This window comes from Haematobia irritans, chromosome 2, assembly GCF_050003625.1.
Source record: "Haematobia irritans isolate KBUSLIRL chromosome 2, ASM5000362v1, whole genome shotgun sequence".
In the NCBI taxonomy this organism is placed as follows: domain Eukaryota; kingdom Metazoa; phylum Arthropoda; class Insecta; order Diptera; family Muscidae; genus Haematobia; species Haematobia irritans.
Window position 1 is genome coordinate 164,018,841 of NC_134398.1, and position 21,679 is coordinate 164,040,519.

The window sequence follows — 21,679 nt, forward strand, 5'->3', positions numbered from 1 at the left end:
TGGCCGGATTTGGCATCTTGCCATTACGGTAAAAAGGCCATGGAGTGGTATGCCGCCAACAACGTGCAGGTGGTTCCCAAGGACAAGAACCCTCCCAACACGCCAGAGCTCCGCCCAATTGAGAAATACTGGGCTATAGTCAAGCGGAACCTAAAGAAGACCAAAAAAACTGCTAAGGACGAGCAGCAGTTCAAGGCAAACTGGCTTTCTGCGGCGAAGAAGGTGGACAAGGTGGCTGTACAAAATCTGATGGCAGGTGTCAAGCGTGAGGCGCGGCAATTCGGATTTGGAAAAGCGAAAGCCTAACTGAATATTTTTCCTGAATTTTATACTAATTGAACTTGAAAAAGAAATTTAATTTGATTTTTTATATAAACGATTTCACCGATTTACACGCGTTTTCCCTTGACCAAATTTTGACCGTATCACCCTTTAAATGGCCGTAAGTTCGGCTAGGCCGACTTTTATGTACCCATGGACCACCATGGATTGCGTAGAAACTTCTACGAAAGACTGTCATCTACAATCGAATTAATTGAGTTGTGGTATCTTAAAACTTCTTAACATCGTTTTCTAAATTGTTAGTTGGTCCATACGAGGTATATATTAGACAAAAAAGGCATGTATAGGTAAGTCTACAAATAATTACGAATTGATATGGACTTTTGCACGGTACGTAGAGAGCCAGAATTGAAATATGGGGGTCGCTTATATGTGGGCTATATACAATTATGTACTTGATATGGACCAATTTTTGTGTGATTGGGGATCGATTTATCTGATGGCTTTCTATAACTATAGACCGATATGGACCTAGTTAGGCATGGTTGAGTAGGGAGCCACCGTGGTGCAATGGTTAGCATGCCCGCCTTGCATACACAAGGTCGTGGGTTCGATTCCTACTACGACCGAACACCAAAAAGTTTTTCAGCGGTGGATTATCCCACCTCAGTAATGCTGGTGACATTTCTGAGGGTTTCAAAGCTTCTCTAAGTGGTTTCACTAGAATGTGGAACGCCGTTCGGACTCGGCTATAAAAAGGAGGTCCCTTGTCATTGAGCTTAACATGGAATCGGGCAGCACTCAGTGATAAGAGAGAAGTTCACCACTGTGGTATCACAATGGACTGAATAGTCTAAGTGAGCCTGATATATCGGGCTGCCACATAACCTAACCTAACCTAACCTAGGCATGGTTGTTAACGGCCATATACTAGCACAATGTACCAAATTTCAACTGACTCGGATGAAATTTGTTCCTCCAAGTGGCTCCAAAACCAAATCTCGGGATCGGTTTATATGGGGGCTATATATGATTATGGACTGATATGGACCACTTTTGGCATGGTTGTTAAATATCATATACTACCACCACGTATCAAATTTCAACCAGATCGGATGAATTTTGCTTCTCCGAAAGGCACCCGGGGTCAAATCTGGGGATCGGTTTATATGGGGGCTTTATATAATTATAGACTGATCAATTCCTGCATGGTTGTTGAATTTTGCTCTTCCAATGGGCTCCGGAGGTCAAATATGGGGAGCGGTTTGTATGGGAGCTATATATAATTATGAACCGATATGGACAAATTTTTGCGTGTCTAGTACCAAATTTTAGCATTCTGAGATGAAATTTGATTATCTAGAACGCTCAAGAAGTAAAATCTGGGGATCGGTTTATCTCGGGGCTATATATAATTATGGACCGATAGGGACAAATTTTTGCATGATTATTAGAGACCATATACTTACACAACGTACACAACTTCAACCCAAAATTTCAACCCGCATATCAAATTAGGGTATCGGTTTATATGAGGCCTATAAATAATTATGGGCCGATATGAACAAATTCCTGCAGGATTGTTAGAGGTCATATACTAACAACATATACCAAATTTCATCAGGTTCTGATGAAATTTGCTCCTCCAAGAGGATCCACAAACAATATCTAGAGATCGGTATATATGGGGCTATATATAAATATGAACCCATATGGGCCAATTTTTGCATGGGTGTTAAAGGTCATATATTGACTCCACGTACCATATGTTATTTCAACCTAATCGGATGAAATTTGCTTCTCCAAGAGGCTCCGGAGGTCAAATCTGGGGATCGGTTTATATGGGGTCTATATATAATTATATAAATTAGATGATATGACATTATGACATGACAATTAGATGATATGACTAACACCAAATTTCAAATAGTTCTGATGCAATTTGCTCCTCCAAGAGGGTCCGGAAGTAAAATCTGGGGATCGGTTTATATGTGGGCTATATACAATTATGGACCAATTGATATACGATCCGACCTACATCAATAACAACTATTTGTGCCAAGTTTCAAGTCGATAGCTTCTTTCGTTCGGAAGATAGCGTGATTTCCACAGAAGAACATCGTTAGATCGACTCAGAATTTTACCACGACCAAGAATATATATACTTTATGGGGTCTTAGACCAATATATCGATGTGTTACAAACGGAATGACATAGTTAATATACCCCCATCCTACATCCGTCCTTTGACAAACCCATATAACATCTGAGCTCCATTTCGGATACAAAAAGAACAATCTCATTACTTTCAGACTACGCTATTGTATGAGCATTGAGTTTTGATGGGGCCATTATTGCAACCTATTACTTTTCCTATGAATTTTAGCATATTAATATCTTTCAACTGTGGTTATAGATATACAAATTTAGTATGATAAGTTTAAGTTCTTATGAAGTCAGCTCCGTCCGACTTTAGCTCTTGCATAATTATTTTATTCATACAAGAAATCTCAATAATTTACAAAACCATTTATAATCATTAAAAAAAGTGCACAATTATAAGATCTGATAAGCATAAAAATGCATTTAATCTCATTGTTTATTTCAAATAGTAATTACTTTGAGAGTGATTTATATTCAAATTGGAATAAATGGATACATTCAAATGTGCTATCAATTTATAAATAATTTATGAGCAACAAACAAAAGCAGTAATCTAACTTTGAAGAGCCCATATCTTAGGATTGAAAGGAAATGAATTGAGAAATCATTTTATTTAAAGTAAATTCATTGGAATTTTTGCATATGTTGCATTTTGCCAATTTTTATTTGTAATAAATTATTTCAATCTCATATGCAAAAGAAAGATGTTAGATTTTAAATATAGGTTAAATTTTCCAAGCAATACATTTTATTTAAAGACAAATTTTACAATAAATTATAAGCATACAATGGGCAAATGATAAGTTTGCCTACACAGAAAGAATTTTAACGAAAATTCATAATTGAATAATATAATTTATCGACGAACGAAATATTCATAAATTCGTTTTATATAAAAATCACGAAAACTAAAGGTTTGAAATTTAAAATTTCACTATTAAAAGTGAATGTAGAATATTTGATATATTATCAATTTTAGTACAAAGTTCTCTATAAAATTTACGAAAATTGAACCTTCATTGTTTTAATGAAGATTATAAACAAAAGAGTTATTATTGGAGTATATTTTCATTAGACAAAGTGGGGCTCATTTTTATGGGGCCCACATTCATAGCACCATAAGCAGAAAATTCTTTCAAAAATTTATTTCTATAGAAAATTTTATCAAAATTTTACTTATATAGAAAATTTTGTCAAAATTTTATTTCCGTAGAAAATATTGTCAAAATTTTATTTCTATAGAAATTTGTGTAAACATTTTATTGACTTAGAAATTTTTAATAAAATTTTATTTCTATAGAAAATTTTGCACAAATTTTATTTCTATAAAAAAATTAGTCAAAATTTAATTTCTATAGAAAATTTTGCAAATTTTTATTTACAATATAAATTTTTTTCAAAATTTTATTACTTTATTTTATTACTTTATTTTTGATTTCTATAGAAAATTTTGTCAAAATTTTATTTCTGTAGAAAATTTTGTCAAAATTTAATTTCTGCAGAAAATTTTGTCAAAATATTATTGCTATAGAAAATTTTGCAAACTTTTATTTATTATATATTTTTTTTTTAATTTTATTTCTATTGATAATTTTTTTTCAAAAATGTATTTCTATAGAAAATTTTGTAAAAAAATTTAGTTCTATTGAAAATTTTATTTCTATAAACAATTTTGTCAAAATTTTATTTCTATAGAAATTTGTGTCAAAATTTTATTGCTGTAGAAATTTTTGATAAAATTTTATTTTATACAAAATTTTGTAAAAATTTTATTTCTATAGAAAATTTTGTCAAAATTTTATTTCTATAAAAAATTTAGTCAAAATTGTATTTCTATAAAAAATTTTTCAAAATTTTATTTACTATATAAATTTTGCAAAATTTTGAAAAAAAATTATTTACTATATAAATTTTTTCAAAATTTCATTTCTATAAAAAATTTTGTCAAAATTTTATTTCTATAAAAAATTTAGTCAAAATTTTATTTTTATAGAAAATTTTGTAAAATTTTATTTATTATACAAATTTTTTTCAAAATTTTATTACTGTAGAAATTTTTGATAAAATTTTATTTCTATAGAAAATTTTGTAAAAATTGTATTTCTATAGAAAATTTTGTCAAAATATTATTTCTGTAGAAAATGTTGTCAAAATTTTATTTCTATAGAAATTTGTGTCAAATTTTATTGCAGTAGAAATTTTTGATAAAATTTTAATTTTATAGAAAATTTTGTAAAAATATTATTTCTATAGAAAATTTTGCAAAAATGTTATTTCTATAGAAAATTTTGTCAGCAATTTATTTACTATATAAACTTTTTTTTTCAAAATTGTATTGCTCTAGAAATTTTTGATAAAATATAATTTCAATAGAAAATTTTGTAAAAATTGTTTTTTCTGTAGAAAGTTTTTTATTTCTGTAGAAAATTGTGTCAAAATTTTATTGCAGTAGAAAATTGTGTCAAAATTTTATTGCAGTAGAAATTTTTGATAAAATTTTATTTCTATAGAAAATTTTGTAAAGATTTTATTTCTATAGAAACTTTTGTCAAAATTTTATTTCTATAAAAAATTTAGTCAAAATTTTATTTCTATAAAAAATTTAGTCAAAATTTTATTTCTATAAAAAACTTTGCAAAATTTTATATTTATTTTTTTTTTTTAATTTTATTTCTAATGATAATTTTTTCAAAAATATATTTCTATAGAAAATTTTGTAAAACGTTTATTTCTATAGAAAATTTAGTCAAAATTTAATTTGTTTTAAAAATTTTGTCAAAATTTTATTTCTATAGAAAATTTTGCAAAATTTTATTTACTATATAATTTTTTTTTTTCATTTTATATCTATTGATAATTTTTTCAAAAATGTATTTCTATAGAAAATTTTGTAAAAATATTATTTCTATACAAAATTTTGTCAAAATTTTATTTCTGCAGAAAATTTTGTCAAAATTTTATTTCTGTAGAAAATTTTGTCAAAATTTTATTTCTATAGAAAATTTTGTCAAAATTTTATTTCTATAGAAATTTGTGTCAAAATTTTATTGCCTTAGAAATTTTTGATAAAATGTTATTTCTATAGAAAATTTTGCACAAACTTTATTTCTATAAAAATTTTGTCAAAATTTTATTTCTATAAAAAATTTAGTAAAAATTTTATTTCTGTAGAAAATTTTGCAAAATTTTATTTACTATATAATTTTTTTTTTTCAAAATTTTATTACTGTAGAAATTTTTGATAAAATTTTATTTCTATAGAAAATTTTGTCAACATTTTATTTCAGTCGAAAATTTTGTCAAAATTTTTGTTCTGCAGAAAATTTTGTCAAAATGTTATTTCTATAGAAATTTGTGTCAAAATTTTATTGCAGTAGAACATTTTGATAAAATTTTATTTTTATATAAAATTTTGTAAAAATATTATTTCTATAGAAAATTTTGTAAACATTTTATTTACTATATAAACTTTTTTTTTTTCAAAATTGTATTGCTCTAGAATTTTTGATGAAATATAATATCTATAGAAAATTTTGGCAAAATTTAATTTTTGTAGAAAATTGTGTCACAATTTTATTGCAGTAGAAATTTTTGATAAAATTTTATTTCTATAGAAAATTTTGTAAAAATTTTATTTCTATGGAAACTTTCGTCAAAATTTTATTTCTATAAAAAATTTAGTCAACATTTTATTTCTATAAAAAACTTTGCAAAATTTTATTTCTATAAAAAATTTTGCAAAATTGTATTTACTATATAATTTTTTTTCATTTTATTTTTATTGATAATTTTTTTCAAAAATGTATTTCTATAGAAAATTTTGTAAAAATTTTAAGTCTATAGAAATTTTATTTACTATATATTTTTTTTTTCATTTTATTTTTATTGATAATTTTTTCAAAAATATATTTCTATAGAAAATTTTGTAAAAATGTTATTTCTATAGAAAATTTTGTCAAAATTTTATTTCTATAAAAAATTTTTTATAAATTTTATTTAATAAAATTTTTTTTTGCAAAATTTTATTTACCATATAAATTGTTTTCAAAATTTTATTTCTACTGATAATTTTTTCAAAAATTTATTTCTATAAAAAATTTTGAAAAATTTTATTGCTATAAAAAATTTTGACAAAATTGTATTTCCATAGATATTTTGGTCAACGTTTTACTTCTATAGAAAATTTTATTTTTATTGAAAATTTTCTCAATATTGTATTTCTTACTGATGCTCACTGCTAATGCGAACACTTGTAAAAATTACTCAAATTCTCCTATTCCTCTAATACATATCGACTGATGATAAATGCATTTTTGCGAAATTGCCTAACAATTTATAATTATTTCTCATATTTATACCCTGCGCCAAACTGTGCCCAAGGCATTAGCTGTGCTAAAGATTTCGTAGAAGTCTGACAAAATATTGTCCAAATCGGGTCAGTTTTAAATATTGGTTAATGGGAACATAAACCTTTATTTAAAGAACTCAACAAATTTGAAGGATTTGAGATTTGATCGAAATGTAGATCTAAATACAGAGTTGTGCAGGGTATATTATAGTCGGCCCCGCACGACTTCAGACTTTCCTTATTTGGTTTTTACTAAAATTGTGTTTCGTCCTATAAAGTTAGAATTAAATTTTAAGTACATTAATTTTTTAGAAGTGTATGCAATTTTGTCTAAATCGGTTCAGATTCAAATTCGTGCATATGGGAATACAAACCTTTACTCGTATATAGCTCGCAACAAATTTAAAGGATTTGAGATGGTATCAATAATTTTTGTCCACAATGTGTTGAAGGGTATACTACAATGAGCCCCGTCCGACTTTGAACTTTCTTTACTTGTCTATAAATGCATATATTGAAGGCTGTTGGTATCGGCTCAAATTGTGATGGGTATTTATATCATTATTTTGTTTATTAAACATAGGACCGATATTACCTGAAATTTGAAATATAGATTTCATTTGGCATTAAATGTGAAATTAAGATCTTTTTTGCACACATAAATAAATACGATAATTTATATTGATCTATTTACGGTACACCCCCACAATAGAACTATAAATTAGTGGTATTAAAATGAGATTTAGTTACATGTTATTACCCGAAGTCGGAGTCGAGGCTGATGAAAAATGCTGGAGTCGGAGTCGAGCAAAATTGGCTCGTCTCCACAGCACTGCCAAACACATAAGGTTTTATTAGATAAAATTTATTTTTTCTGAGTGTAAAAACCTAAATACTATTAGATACAAATTTTATAAATTTTAAATTACTGCCACTCAATTGACAAATATTCCGGTTGCATTATTCAGTGGTTTGGAATATTCAGAGAAGGATGACGGAAGGAAGGCTTCTATAGATTTCTACAATACGCATTGAAATCCTTGTATATGTAAGTTATTATTTTTTTTTATGAAAAGAAAATTCTTTAACAATAATGATTGTCCATTTCATATATGAACTCTTTTCGGTAAGGTGAAGACTTAAATTTATGGCTATAGAATATTTTTGTAGTCTTATTGAAAATCTACATTAAACTTCAATATTTCATTTCATTTTGAATAATTTCCACTTAATCAGCATACGACAGTAGTGGTATATTTGGTTTTAAGAATGAAATTTCAATTCATTGTACATTTCCACAACAAAATAAAAGAAAATTTAAATTAATGGTTTCCCTTTTCCTGTGAAGCACACTAAAAACTCAATGAGGTGAAAAAGATTTATGGAAATTTTTAAGTGCATTCCATTCGAAAAGCCGAAAAGAAACGAAAACTTGTCGATTTAATAAATACTATGCTACCGCATTGAGTGTAAATCAATTTACACCTTTAAAAAAAAAAAACGAAACGATGGACCCAATTGACACGCGACATAAGATTAATGGTGAAAATGGCTAAAATAGAAAAATAGAAATAGCCCCACAAGAAGGTCCTAACCCCTGTAAGGTAAATGGAAAATAATTCTTAATCCAAATTTTCAAATTTACATTGCAGTGATTAATTGAAAGCGGACGTAATAAATAATTGTTTATTTTTCCAACCAAAAAATGGTAAAGCTTTTAGAAGTGTTTTGATTTCGTAATGAAAATAATACATAATATACACTGTAGAATAAGGAGTAAGAAGGCAGCCGTTTTGGTAATATATGATTATGTTGAAAAGTTCGATAGAAAAATAACTCATATCAAAGGGTTGACGGATAACATATATATAGTCAATATACAACTCAAAGGGGATTTATATATAGCCTTCATCATAGGACAGTTTAGCTGGAAATTCGTAATTAATATTTTTTTTTTTTATAAGAACTCTAAAAAATCTACCAATATGGACATTGGACAAGCACAATTTTAAGACAATTGTTTTCTTAAAGTAAAGAAAAATATTTTTGATTTAAAGAAAAAATCTTTAAATGGATTGAATCTTTGGAAAAATTTTTAAATATAAGCAAAGACGTATACTGCGATTGTTGCATGTCTGGTGTACCAGATATGATGTAAAGACCATCGTTACATTAGGTTTAGAATAATAAGGCCCGAAAAAAACAAAAATTAGGAACAAAAATAAAACTCCAAGTGCAGCAATTTAGTTCAAAATGCAGAGGACATTGAAAACAATATTCAGACACTCTCGGCAGCTCTAGTAAGGTGCTTCGGGGAGAGTTGTCCACTTCGCGTAAGGAAACCTGCCCACTAAAATCGTGGATGACAGGGAAGCTCCGTAATATTGGGAAAGAGGTCCGAAAACTTTACAATTGTAATTGTGTACGCCGTAAAAAGGGCGAGGTATACTACAACCCAGCAAAAAAAAGCGTCGCCAAAAAAAGTAACGAAAATGTTCTTTTTGGATCCAGAAGTGGTGCAATATTGACGCAGAAGCGATGAATTTAACATGGGCTTGTCATAGGACGGAAGTCCTCCATTTCAGCAGCCGTTGCACTGAATTTGCATCACTTCTTTAGGTGTGATCCGAATTCAATGTTTTGGATGTAAATTAAAAAATTCTGTGATATTTTGTCAAATAAATAATTTTTATAACTTTTTATAATTTTTAAGGGCTTCTAACGCTTGTCGGAAACGTTTGACCTCAAATATTTTCAAAAATTCACAATTTTTTCAAATTGGATTTAGCATTTTTTTCGACAAAATTGAAATGATTTGTACCATTTTATGAATTCTTACTCTATTTTTATCTTATTTGAAACAAAAAAAGTTAAATTTATCCATTAAAAGTATGAAAAAAAAACTATAAAATATTAAAAAAAAAGTTATAACAAGTATATACGACCAGGCCGAATCTTATGTACCCTCCACCATGGATTGCATAGAAACTTGTACTAAAGACTGTCATCCACAATCGAATTAATTTGGTTGCGATAACACTTGCCGATGGCAAGGTATCTTAAAACTTATTGAAACACCGTCTTCTCAACTGTAAGTTAGTCCATACGGGGTATATATTAAACAAAAAAAGTCCGATTAAATACGTATATAATTCAGTTTGACAAAATTTCCTATAGAAATAAAATTTTGACAAAACTTTCTATAGCAATAAAATTTTGACAAATTTTTCTATAGCAATAAAATTTTGACAAATTTTTCTATAGAAATAAAATTTTTACAAAATTTTCTATAGAAATAAAATGTTGACAAAATTTTTTACAGTAATAAAATTTTGACAAAATTTTGTATAGTAATAAAATTTTGACAAAATTTTGTATAGTAATAAAATTTTGACAAAATTTTCTATAGAAATAAAATGTTGACAAAATTTTCTATAGAAATAAAATTTTGGTAGATTATTTTTGGGAATCGGCTATATATAACTATAAACCGATACGCACTAATTTTGGCATGGCTGTTAGCGGCCGTATACTAGCGGAATGTATCAAATTTCACCACGTATCAAATTTCAACCGGATCGGATGAATTTTGCTCCTCCAAGAGCTCCGGAGGTCAAATCTGGGGATCGGTTTTAATGGGGATTATACATAATTAAGACCGGTATGAACCATTTTTTGCCTGGTTGTTAGAGACCATATACTAGCACCACGTACCAAATTTCAACCGGATCGGGTGAATTTTGCTCTTCCAAGGGGCTCCGGAGGTCAAATCTGGGGATCAGTTTATATGGGGGCTACAATTCCTGGTTCTTAGAAACCATATACTAGCACCACGTACCAAATTTCAACCGGATCCGGTGAATTTTGCTTTTCCAAGGGGCTCCGGAGGTCAAATCTGGCTATCGGTTTATATGGGGGCTATATATACTTATGGACCGATGTGGACCAATTTTAGCATGGTTGTTAGATACCATATTCTAACACCATGTACCAAATTTCAGCCGGATCGGATGAAATTTGCTTCTCTTAGAGGCTCCGCAAGCCAAATCTGGGGATCGGTTTATATGCAGAGATGGTCTGTATCAAACTTTTTTAAGTTTGCGACTGTCGCAAGGTTGTAAACGTCGTAAACGTCATGTGGACCAATTTTTGCATGGGTGTTACGTATACTAATAGCATGTACCAAATTTTAACCGGATCGGATGAATTTTGCTCCTTCAAGAGGCTCTGCAAGCCAAATCTGAGCGTCGGTTTATATGGGGGCTATACGTAAAAGTGGTCCGTTTGCAATACCATCCGACCTACAGCAATAGCAACTACTTGTGCCAAGTTTCAAGTCGATAGCGGGTTTCGTTCGGAAGTTAGCGTGATTTCAACAGACAGTCGGACGGAGATGCTTAGATCGACTCAGAATTTCACCACAACCCAGAATATATATACTTTATGGGGTCTTAGAGCAATATTTCGATGTGTTACAATTGGAATGACAAAGTTAATATACCCCCATCCTATGGTGGAGGGTAGCGTAGGTTAGGTTAGGTGACAGCCCGATGTATCAGGCTCACTTAGACTATTCAGTCCATTGTGATACCACATTGGTGAACTTCTCTCTAATCACTGAGTACTGCCCGATTCCACGTTAAGCTCAATGACAAGGGACCTCCTTTTTATAGACGAGTCCGAACGGCTTTCCACATTGCAGTGAAACCACCTGGAGAAGCCTCAAAAATGTCACCAGCTTTACTGAGGTGGGATAATCCACCGCTGAAAAAATTTTTGGTGTTCGGTCGAAGCAGGAATAGAACCCACGACCTTGTGTTTGCAAGACGGGCATGCTAACCATTGCACCACGGTGGAGGGTATAAAAAAATTGAATTAAAAGAATTTCCTGGGTAGTTAAGATAGGGAACATCATTGGGAGTGCATCTTATGGAACTGATTTTAAAGTTGTGCCCTTTGGAAGAACTTCCAATTTTTTTTGCTAGGAATACTTATCATAGCAGGCTCAGATAATAAAGCGTTATCGAGAATTCGGGAATGATTGAATGCATGTCTAAAAATCGAAACGGTGGAAGACGATAGGGAAATTGAATGACATCAATAGTGGATAGGTTAAGACTCCTGATGGACACTCATTTTCCCCGAGAAGGAGAGGACAGCCAGGACATTATCATAACTAATGATATGGTCAAAGGGGCTATAATAAGCTTCTTAGCATATTAGTCGCCTGGACCTGATGGGATGTTTCCGACACTACTTCAAACGGAGGTGGACTACATTTCGCCCCACTTAGCCGAAATATATACGGAATACCTTCGATTTCAAAATCTTGGCAGGAGGCAATGTTAGTCTTCATGCCGAAATCCGGGAAAGCGATTTATGCAAATCCAAAGTCATACACACCATAACTCTAACATCATTCTTGCTGAAGACAATGGAACGCGTGATATATAAGTAGAAGGCTCGTGTAAAGGGGGATCGGTGGTGACATTTTGCAGGAAGATAGAAACGATACTGAGGCATAATGACATAATTGCCCAATATATCGAGACGAGTATTTTACGCACAACGACACCAGTATCTGATAAAATAAAGGCGTTTTGTAATCATGGTTGTCACTAAGTCAAAATTTATCTACCAACATTTTAAGAAAATTTTACCAAAACCCTACCAAATTTAAAAAAAAAAAAAATTATTTTGATGTTTCCGATCAAATTTTGTAGTTATTATAGTATGAAAAACGTTTTCTTTAAAAAATATATGATTTATTATTTTATTTTAGAAGTTCTTTACCGAAATTTTAAAGGTTTTTTTTTTTTTTTTGAACAAGGCACAATTACTACATCTACAAAAAGGGACACTTAGAAGATATTGAATTTAAAGAAAAGTTTGTCAAAATTTTATTTCTATAGAAAGTTTGTCAATATTTTATTTCTATAGAAAATGTTTTCAACATTTTATTTCTATAGAAAATTTTTTCAAAATGTTATTACTATAGAAAATTTTTTCAAAATTAAATTTCTATAGAAAATTTTTTCAAAATTTTATTTCTATAAAAATTTTTGTCAAAATTTTATTACTATAGAAAATTTTGTCAAAATTTTATTTCTACAGAAAAGCTTGCCAAAATTTTAATTCTATAGAAAATTTTGTCAAAATTTTATTTCTATAGAACATTTTGTCAAAATTTTATTTCTATAGAACATTTTGACAAAATTTTATTTCTATAGAGAACTTTGTCAAAATTTTATTTCTATAGAGAATTTTGTCAAAATTTTATTTATATAGAAAATTTTGCAAAAATTTTATTACTATAGAAAATTTTTTCAAAATATTATTACTATAGAAAATTTTTTCAAAATTTTATTTCTATAAAAAATTTTGTCAAAATTTTATTTCTATAAAAATTTTTGTCAAAATGTTATTTCTATAGAAAATTTTGTCAAAATTTTATTTCTACAGAAAATTTTGTCAAAATTTTATTTCTACATAAAATTTTGTCAAAATTTTAATTCTATGGAAAAGAGTGCATCCAGGCAATCGAGAGCAGAGAACAACAAGAGACAGTGAGAGCACAATTTACATCACTCATAGACAACCACCTACACAAACTAGAACATACACATTTTTTTTTTCTCTTTTTTTTATCATTTACTTTAAACATTATTATCTGTTGCAAAGATTATTAATGCATAATTAGAAGTACTAGTATAGTCATTTATAAGATTTGAAATCTTGTTATACTAGATATGGAATTTAATAATAAACAACAACAAACAACATACACATAGAGATAGAATGATACTTGACACGGTGGCTCAAAGCAAAAAGTTTTTAAAGGAGGATGACGAAATATTGATACTTTGTGCAGATAAAGGTGGAAAAACAGTAGCGATGACAAAAGCGGACTACAAAACAAAAATGGGAAATATCTTAATGGATTTTTGTACCTACAGACGACTCAAGAAGGATCCGACTACGAGCCTCCAAAATAAAAATAACAGCTTAGTGGAAAAACTGTTTAAGGTTAATGCAATTACCTTTAATGAAAAGAAAAAATGGGCAAATAAAATATCTTTGCCACCTAGGATATATGGACTCCCAAAGATTCACAAGGAAGGTACGCCTCTAAGACCAATCTGCTCTTCAATCAATTCTCCAGGATATGACCTTTCCCGATATTTAGTCGACATTTTAAAACATTTGACCATTTTAAAGATTGACCAATGTTAAAATAGAATCTAACGAAACATTAATATCTTTTGACGTAATTTCCTTATTTCCAAGTGTACCAATTGAACTAGCCATTAAGACAATTGAGAAAAAGTGGAATATTTTGGAGCAATACACTAATATACCCCGAGGACTATTCATTGAAATATTAAAATTTTTCATTAAGGACACAAGGTATTTTAAATATGAGGAAAAGTTTTACAGTCAACAAAAAGGATTACCCATGGGATCTCCAGCTTCACCAGCAATTGCTTATATAGTAATGGAAGATTTATTGGATGACTCGATTGGAAAAATGCCAAATAAGCCCAAAATATTGACGAAATATGTGGACGACTTGTTTGGAATCATAAAGAAAACAGAAACGATCAACACTATCAACGTTCTAAATTCATACAATAAGCTAATTCAATTTACGATGGAAGAGGAAAATGACAACAAACTGGCATACTTGGACACGATAGTAATAAGGAAAGAAAATAGGATTCTTCTTGATTGGTACCAAAAAGACACAGCTTCTAGACGATTGGTCAATTTTCATTCCAAACATCCAAAATCAATGATAATAAACACCGCGAACAATTTCATAAATAGAGTTTTGACAATAAGTGACGAGATATATCATCATCAAAATAAGCAAAAGATACGAGACATTTTATTAATGAATGACTTCCCAAAGAAGACTATAAAAGATTTATTAAAACGTGCACAGAAGCCAAAAAAGGACAATATCAATAAGGAGCCAAAAATATACAAATCTGTCACTTTTATACCTGGTTTCTCCGAAAGATTCAAAAACTCTGAAATTTATGACAAGGACAAGATTCAACTCGCTTTCAGAACGCACAATTCAATGGACCAATTCTATGGGAAAACAAAATCAAAAGTTAAAAAGGAGGACAAATCAAATTTAGTATACCAAATAAAATGTAATGGAGACGGGTCCGACATATGCCAAAAGGTATATGTTGGTAATACAGGAACTAAATTAAAGACGAGAATTTCCCACAAATCTGACCACAAGGCTAGAGATAAGCCATTGGATCAAAAGACGGCACTCGCAAACCACTGTACACAAACTGGACACAGTCCGAATTTTGACGATGTAGATGTATTAGTGCAAGAGAGTAATCCTTTCCGACGATATACCTTAGAGATGCTTTATATCACCGACGTTCCCAGCGAGAAGAGATTAAACTTCAAAACAGACACAGATAAATGTTCTCAAATGTATAGATACATCATAAAAAAACACGGACGCAGACATATTTAGTTGGCAATCAAATTTTCTAAAAAACAGACGTAATCACTCTCTACAATTTTTTGATTATTTCCTAAAAATACTTTAATGTAAATATAAATTGTTTGTGTTACTCGTACATTGTGTACTAATATTTGTTATTTATGTAGATCCCCGTCGAAGACTAACGATGTTAGTCGAAATATTGGAGAATAAAGTTAACAAGTAATCAAAAATCGTAAAAAGGATTTTTTATTAAAAAGACCTCAAGCCAAAATAATAATAAAATAAATTAGAACAACAGGTCAACAAAAACGAAGGACATTCTATAGAAAATTTTGTCACAATTTTATTTCTATAGAAAATTTTGCCAAAATTTTATTTCTGTAGAATATTTTGTCAAAATTTTATTTCTATAGAGAATTTTGTCAAAATTTTATTTATAGAAAATTTTGTAAAAATTTTATTTCTATAGAAAATTTTGCCAAAATTTTGTTTCTATAGAAAATTTTGTCACGATTTTATTTCTATAGAAAATTTTGCCAAAATTTTATTTATTTAGAAAATTTTGTATAAATTTTATTTCCAAAGAAAATTTTGTAAAAAAATTATTTTTATAGAAAATTTTGTCAAAATTTTATTTTTACAGAAAATTTAACCAAAATTTTGTTTCTATAGAAAATTTTGTCAAAAATTTATTTCTATAGAAAATTTTGTCAAAATGTTATAGAGTTCTTTCTATGATTTATAGAAATTTTGTTCAATTTTTTTTTCCTATAGAAAATTTTGTCAAAATTTTATTTCTATAAAAACTTTTATTTTTTTTGAAAACTTTGGAAAAAATTTATAGAATGAAATTCATCGAAAATTTGTCAAATTTTATTTCTATAGAAAAATTTTGTCGGAATTTTATTTCTGTAGAAAATTTAATTTTTATAGAAAACTTTGTAAAAATTTTATAGAAAGAAATTTATGGAATCCGAGCAGCATATCAAACTTTGTTTGAAACCACTTAAAGGTGCACCAATGCCACTCTGATATGCGTGTAGATCCCATTGCATAGAAATGTAACGATTTGAGTGATTTATGCAATATGTTCTGATAAGCATTTTAACACCTGTCACGTTAGTTAAGACTTATGGTCGACTATGAGGGTAATATTTCTTTTCAAAAGGTTCAATGTGAAACACCAACACTTGGTGACTTTCCACCATGTCTCGTTTGCCTTGTCATGTTTAGCCTAATTAATATTCCTTCCATATTCAATCATATCAAACAAGGAAAAATTTTGTTCGACAATTCATAAATGAAGGAAAAACTTTTGACAAAAATATTTGTCTTAAGTTTGCTTTTGAAGTGTACGTAACTGAAGTTGAAGAAAACAAAAAAAAAAATGGACGTGTGAGTTGAAATGTCACCAACAGGATTGTTTTGACGTTATGTTGTTTTTTCTCTTTTTTTTTGAGGGGTAATGACATTTGTATTAACATATAAAAATATGTTTCCCATCGCATATACCCCACCACCAGGCCACTGGCAATCGTCTATCCTGCATTTGTTGCTCGGAAATTCTTAGCCATAAACATTCGAATAAAATTTTTATAATCCCAACACGTTTCGGTATAAATGTTAAGGCATAATACGAAAGTATATCCCTATCTTAACCTTCATCCTCACAAGCCATATCAAATTCACAAGAGAGCCTTTTGTGCCGCCACTGTATGTTCACACCTTTTTTCCATCTTGGATATCTTCTTGGAGTAGAGGTTAGAACTTTTTTGGTGTATATGTTTCGAAAATGCCTGCGGGTTGTTGACACCTGTGAGTGGTGTATCGTTACATGTGGCTTAAGTTCTTCATGGAAAGTGAATGCTTATTTTATTGGGGTAATTTGGAGGTTTTTCTTTTTGTTTTCTTTTCTTGGCTATTGTTATTGGAGGTTGGGGTGATGGTTGTTAGCCTCGACACTTGTAGCAATTAAGGAAATCTGTATGAGTTATATTTCCATAAGGAATTTTATTCAACCTGTGGGTGTATTTTCCCCAGAAAAATGAGTTATAAATCTTTCAATTAAGTACGAATTGAAGTGATATGAATATTTAAATAGCGATTTAATGTGGTTGTAACTTTAAGAGGTTCCACAAAAAATATATTTATTATTCACGAAGTTTAAAGGCGGGTATAAAATGATATTATCTTTATTATAACATTTAAATTATTTTCAAGGGTTTTAGTTCAATGTTTGATTTTATAATTTGTCTCAGCTATTAGCTTCAGTTTAAAAGATTTGACCTCCGGAACCTCTTGGAGGAGCAAAATTCATCCGATTCTGTTGAAATTTGGTACATTACGCTAGTATATGGCCGCTATACTATACCATGCCAAAATGGATCCATATCGGTCTATAGTTATATATAACCGATCCCCAATCACACAAAAATTGGTCCTTATTGTTTCATAATTATGGTTGTCACTCGAGCCAAAAATAATCTAGCAAAATTTTATTTCTATAGAAAATTTTGTCATAATTTTATTGCTATACAATTTTTTTGTCATACTTTTATTTCTATAAAAATTTTTGTCAAAATTTTATTTCTATAGAAAATGTTGTCAAAATTTTATTTCTATAAATTTTTTTGTCAAAATTTTATTTCTATAGAAAATTTTGTCTAAATTTTATTTCTGTAGAAAATTTTGTATTAATTTTATTTATATAGAAAATTATGTCATAATTTTATTTCTATAGAAAATTTTATTAAAATTTTATTTCTATAGAAAATTTTGTCAAAATTTTATTGCTATAGAAAATTTTTTCAAAATTTTATTTCTATAGAAAATTGTGTCAAAATTTTATTTCTATAGAAAATTTTGTCAAAATTGTGTTTCTATAGAAAATTTTGTCAAAATTGTATTTCTATAGAAGTTTTTGTCAAACTTTTATTTCTGTAGAAAATTTTGTAAAAATTGTATTTTTATAGAAAATTTTGTTAAAGTTTAATTTCTATAGAAAATTTTGCCAAACTGCATTATATACTTAATACGTATATATGTTAATTCAGTTTGACAAAATTTTCTATATAATCGGCCTTTTTATACCCACCACCATAGAATGGTGATGGGGGTATAATACATTTGTCATTCCGTTTGTAACTCATCGAAATATCGATTTCCGACTAAATAAAGTATATATATTCTTGACCAGGGAGAAATTCTAAGACGATATAAGTATGTCCGTCTGTTGTAATCACGCTACAACCTTCAATAATGGTGCTATCGTCCTGAAATTTGGCACAGATTCGTCCTTTGTTTGCGGGCAAGTCAAGTTCGAAGATGGGCTATATCGGTCCAAGTTTTGATATAGTCCCCATATAAACCGACCTCCCGATTTGGGGTCTTAGGCTTATAAAAACTGTACTTTTTATGCAATTTGCCTAAAATTGGAAATCTAGAGGAGTATACCGAAAATGGTGCCTATCGGTGCATGTTTTGGTATAGACCCCATATAGACCGATCTCTCGATTTTACTTCTTAGGCTTCTAGAATCCGTAGTTTTTATTCAATTTGCCTGAAATGGAAAATCTATAGGTATTCTAGGAAAATAAAGAGATGTGCCGAAAATTGTGATTATCGGTCCATGTTTTGATATAGCCCCCATATAGACCGATCTCACGATTTTGCTAGAATTCGTAGTTTTTACCCAATTTGCCTGAAATTGGAAATTTAGAGGTATTCTAAGACCATAAAGTGGTGTGCCGAATATATTGAGTATCGGTACAGTTTTTGATATAGCCCCCTTATAAACCGGCCCTCCGAGTTGGGATCTAGATTCTAGAACTACAATAAATGTGCTGAATACTGTGTGTATCCTTCCATGTTTTGGTATAGCCCCGTTACACCAAACTCCCTATTTTACGTCTTAGGCTTCTAGAATCCGTAGTTTTTATCCGATTTGCCACAAATTGAAAATATACTGGAGAGAAGTTCACCAATGTGGTATCACAATGGACTGAATAGTCTAAGTGAGCCTGATACATCGGGCTGCCACATAACCTAACCTACTGGAATTTTAGACCCATAACAATGTGGCCTCCATATAGACCGATTTCACTTATTGAGGGTATAGAAGGCACACTGATCATGAAAATTGCTTGAAACTGAATGCAAAATTTCCAGATTTTACTTCTCGTAATTATTTAAATAATTGGGATGAAAATCTACAGATTTTAGATTTCAAATCAAGGCGGTATTTCATCATTTTCTTGCACACGTACAAGAGATGTTTACGATTCCTCTAAAACTTAAAAAAAAAACAAGTAAGGAAAGTCTAAAGTCGGGCGGTGCCGACTATATTATACCCTGCACCACTTTGAAGATCTAAATTTTCGATACCATATCACATCCGTCAAATGTGTTGGGGGCTATATATAAAGGTTTGTCCCAAATACATACATTTAAATATCACTCGATCTGGAAGAATTTGATAGACTTCTACAAAATCTATAGACTCAAATTTAAGTCGGCTAATGCACTAGGGTGGAACACAATGTTAGTAAAAAAATATGGGAAACGTTTAAATCTGAAGCAATTTTAAGGAAACTTCGAAAAAGTTTATTTATGATTTATCGCTCGATATATATGTATTAGAAGTTTAGGAAAATTAGAGACATTTTTACAACTTTTCGACTAAGCAGTGGCGATTTTACAAGGAAAATGTTGGTATTTTGACCATTTTTGTCGAAATCAGAAAAACATATATATGGGAGTTATATCTAACTCTGAACCGATTTCAAATTTGGCACGCATAGCAACAATGCTTATTCTACTCCCTGTGCAAAATTTCAACTAAATCGGAGTTAAAAATTGGCCTCTGTGGTCATATGAGTGTAAATCGGGCGAAAGCTATATATGGGAGATATATCTAAATTTGAACCGATTTCAACCAAATTTGGCACGCATAGCTACAATGCTAATTCTACTCCCTGTGCAAAACTTCAACTAAATCGGACCAAAAAAGTGGCCTCTGTGGTCATATGAGTGTAAATCGGATGAAAGCTATATATGGGAGCTATATCTAAATCTGAACCGATTTCTACCACGCATAGCTACAATGCTAATTCTACTACCTGTGCAAAATTTCAACCAAATTGGGGCAAAACTCTGGCTTCTGGGACCGTATTAGTCCATATCGGGCGAAATATATATATGGGAGCTATATCTAAATCTGAACCGATTTCAATAAAATTTGGCACACTTGACTATAGTACTAATTATTCTTCTTGTACAAAATTTTAAGTAAATTAGGGTAAAACTCTGGCTTCTGGGGCCATATAAGTCCATATCGGGTGAAATATATATATATGGGAGCTATATCTAAATCTGAACCGATTTCTTCCAAAATCAATAAGAATCTATTCTGAGCCAAAACACATACTTGTGCCAAATTTGAAGTCGATTGGACTAAAACTGCGACCTAGACTTTGATTACAAAAATGTGTTCACGGACAGACGGACATCGCTATATCGACTCAAGAGCCCACCCTGAGCATTTTTGCCAAAGACACCATGTGTCTATCTCGTCTCCTTCTGGGTGTTGCAAACATATGCACTAACTTATAATACCCTGTTCCACAGTGTGGAGCAGGGTATAAAAATGGTTCTTATAAATTCAGAATCTGATCTAGTCCTCATGGGTAAAATCTTTACATTTATCTGTGGGAAGCGTACTGGTTGAACTGATCTGCTTGGGAAAATATCTGTTATCAAACCCCCCTGAATTTTTCGATGGAAACTATTATATTTGATTCATGGTGGTGGGTATTTAAGATTCGGCCCGGCCGAACTTACTACTGTATATACTTCTTTTGTTTAATATATACCCCATATGGACTAACTTACAATTTAGAAGTTTTAAGATACCTTGATTTCGGCAAGTGTTACCGTAACCCAAGTACTTCGATTGTGGATGACAGTCTACGCAATCCATGGTGGAGGGTATTTAAGATTTGGCCTGGCCGAATTTAGGGCTCTATATAATTTTTTTCTAATTTTTACATCTGCGTTTGTGAGTCAAGTAAACCTTGCAAAATATCACCTTAATCGGTTAAGATTTCTATATAGCTTCCATACATATATATTTCGTCCGATATGCATTTATAGGCCCCAGAGGCCAGAATTTGAGTTTCTTCAAATTTTGCACAAGGCGGAACACAAGGAACATAAGTCAAATGACCACCGGAAGCCAGAATTTAATTCCGATTTACGTGAAATTTTGCAATGAAAGCAGAATTAGTACTTTGGCTATATGTGCCAATTCAAATAAATAAGGAAATTTTGACTTAATTCGTCTTTAACGAAGGACGCAAATTTTTGTTTTAAATTTAATAAAGTAAAATTTTAAAACAATAATTACAAAC

The 21,679-nt window shown here is 30.1% G+C and overlaps 1 protein-coding gene across 1 annotated transcript in view; it reads left to right on the forward strand.

Moving 5' to 3' along the window:
* The window catches only part of LOC142225146 (uncharacterized), a 54,992-nt gene that overhangs the window by 9,905 nt on the left and 23,408 nt on the right, over positions 1-21,679 (forward strand). The window contains exon 4 of the mRNA XM_075294924.1: positions 14,081-15,256. Coding sequence (XP_075151039.1) covers positions 14,081-15,256 — 1,176 coding nt within the window. The remainder of the gene's footprint in view (positions 1-14,080; positions 15,257-21,679) is intronic.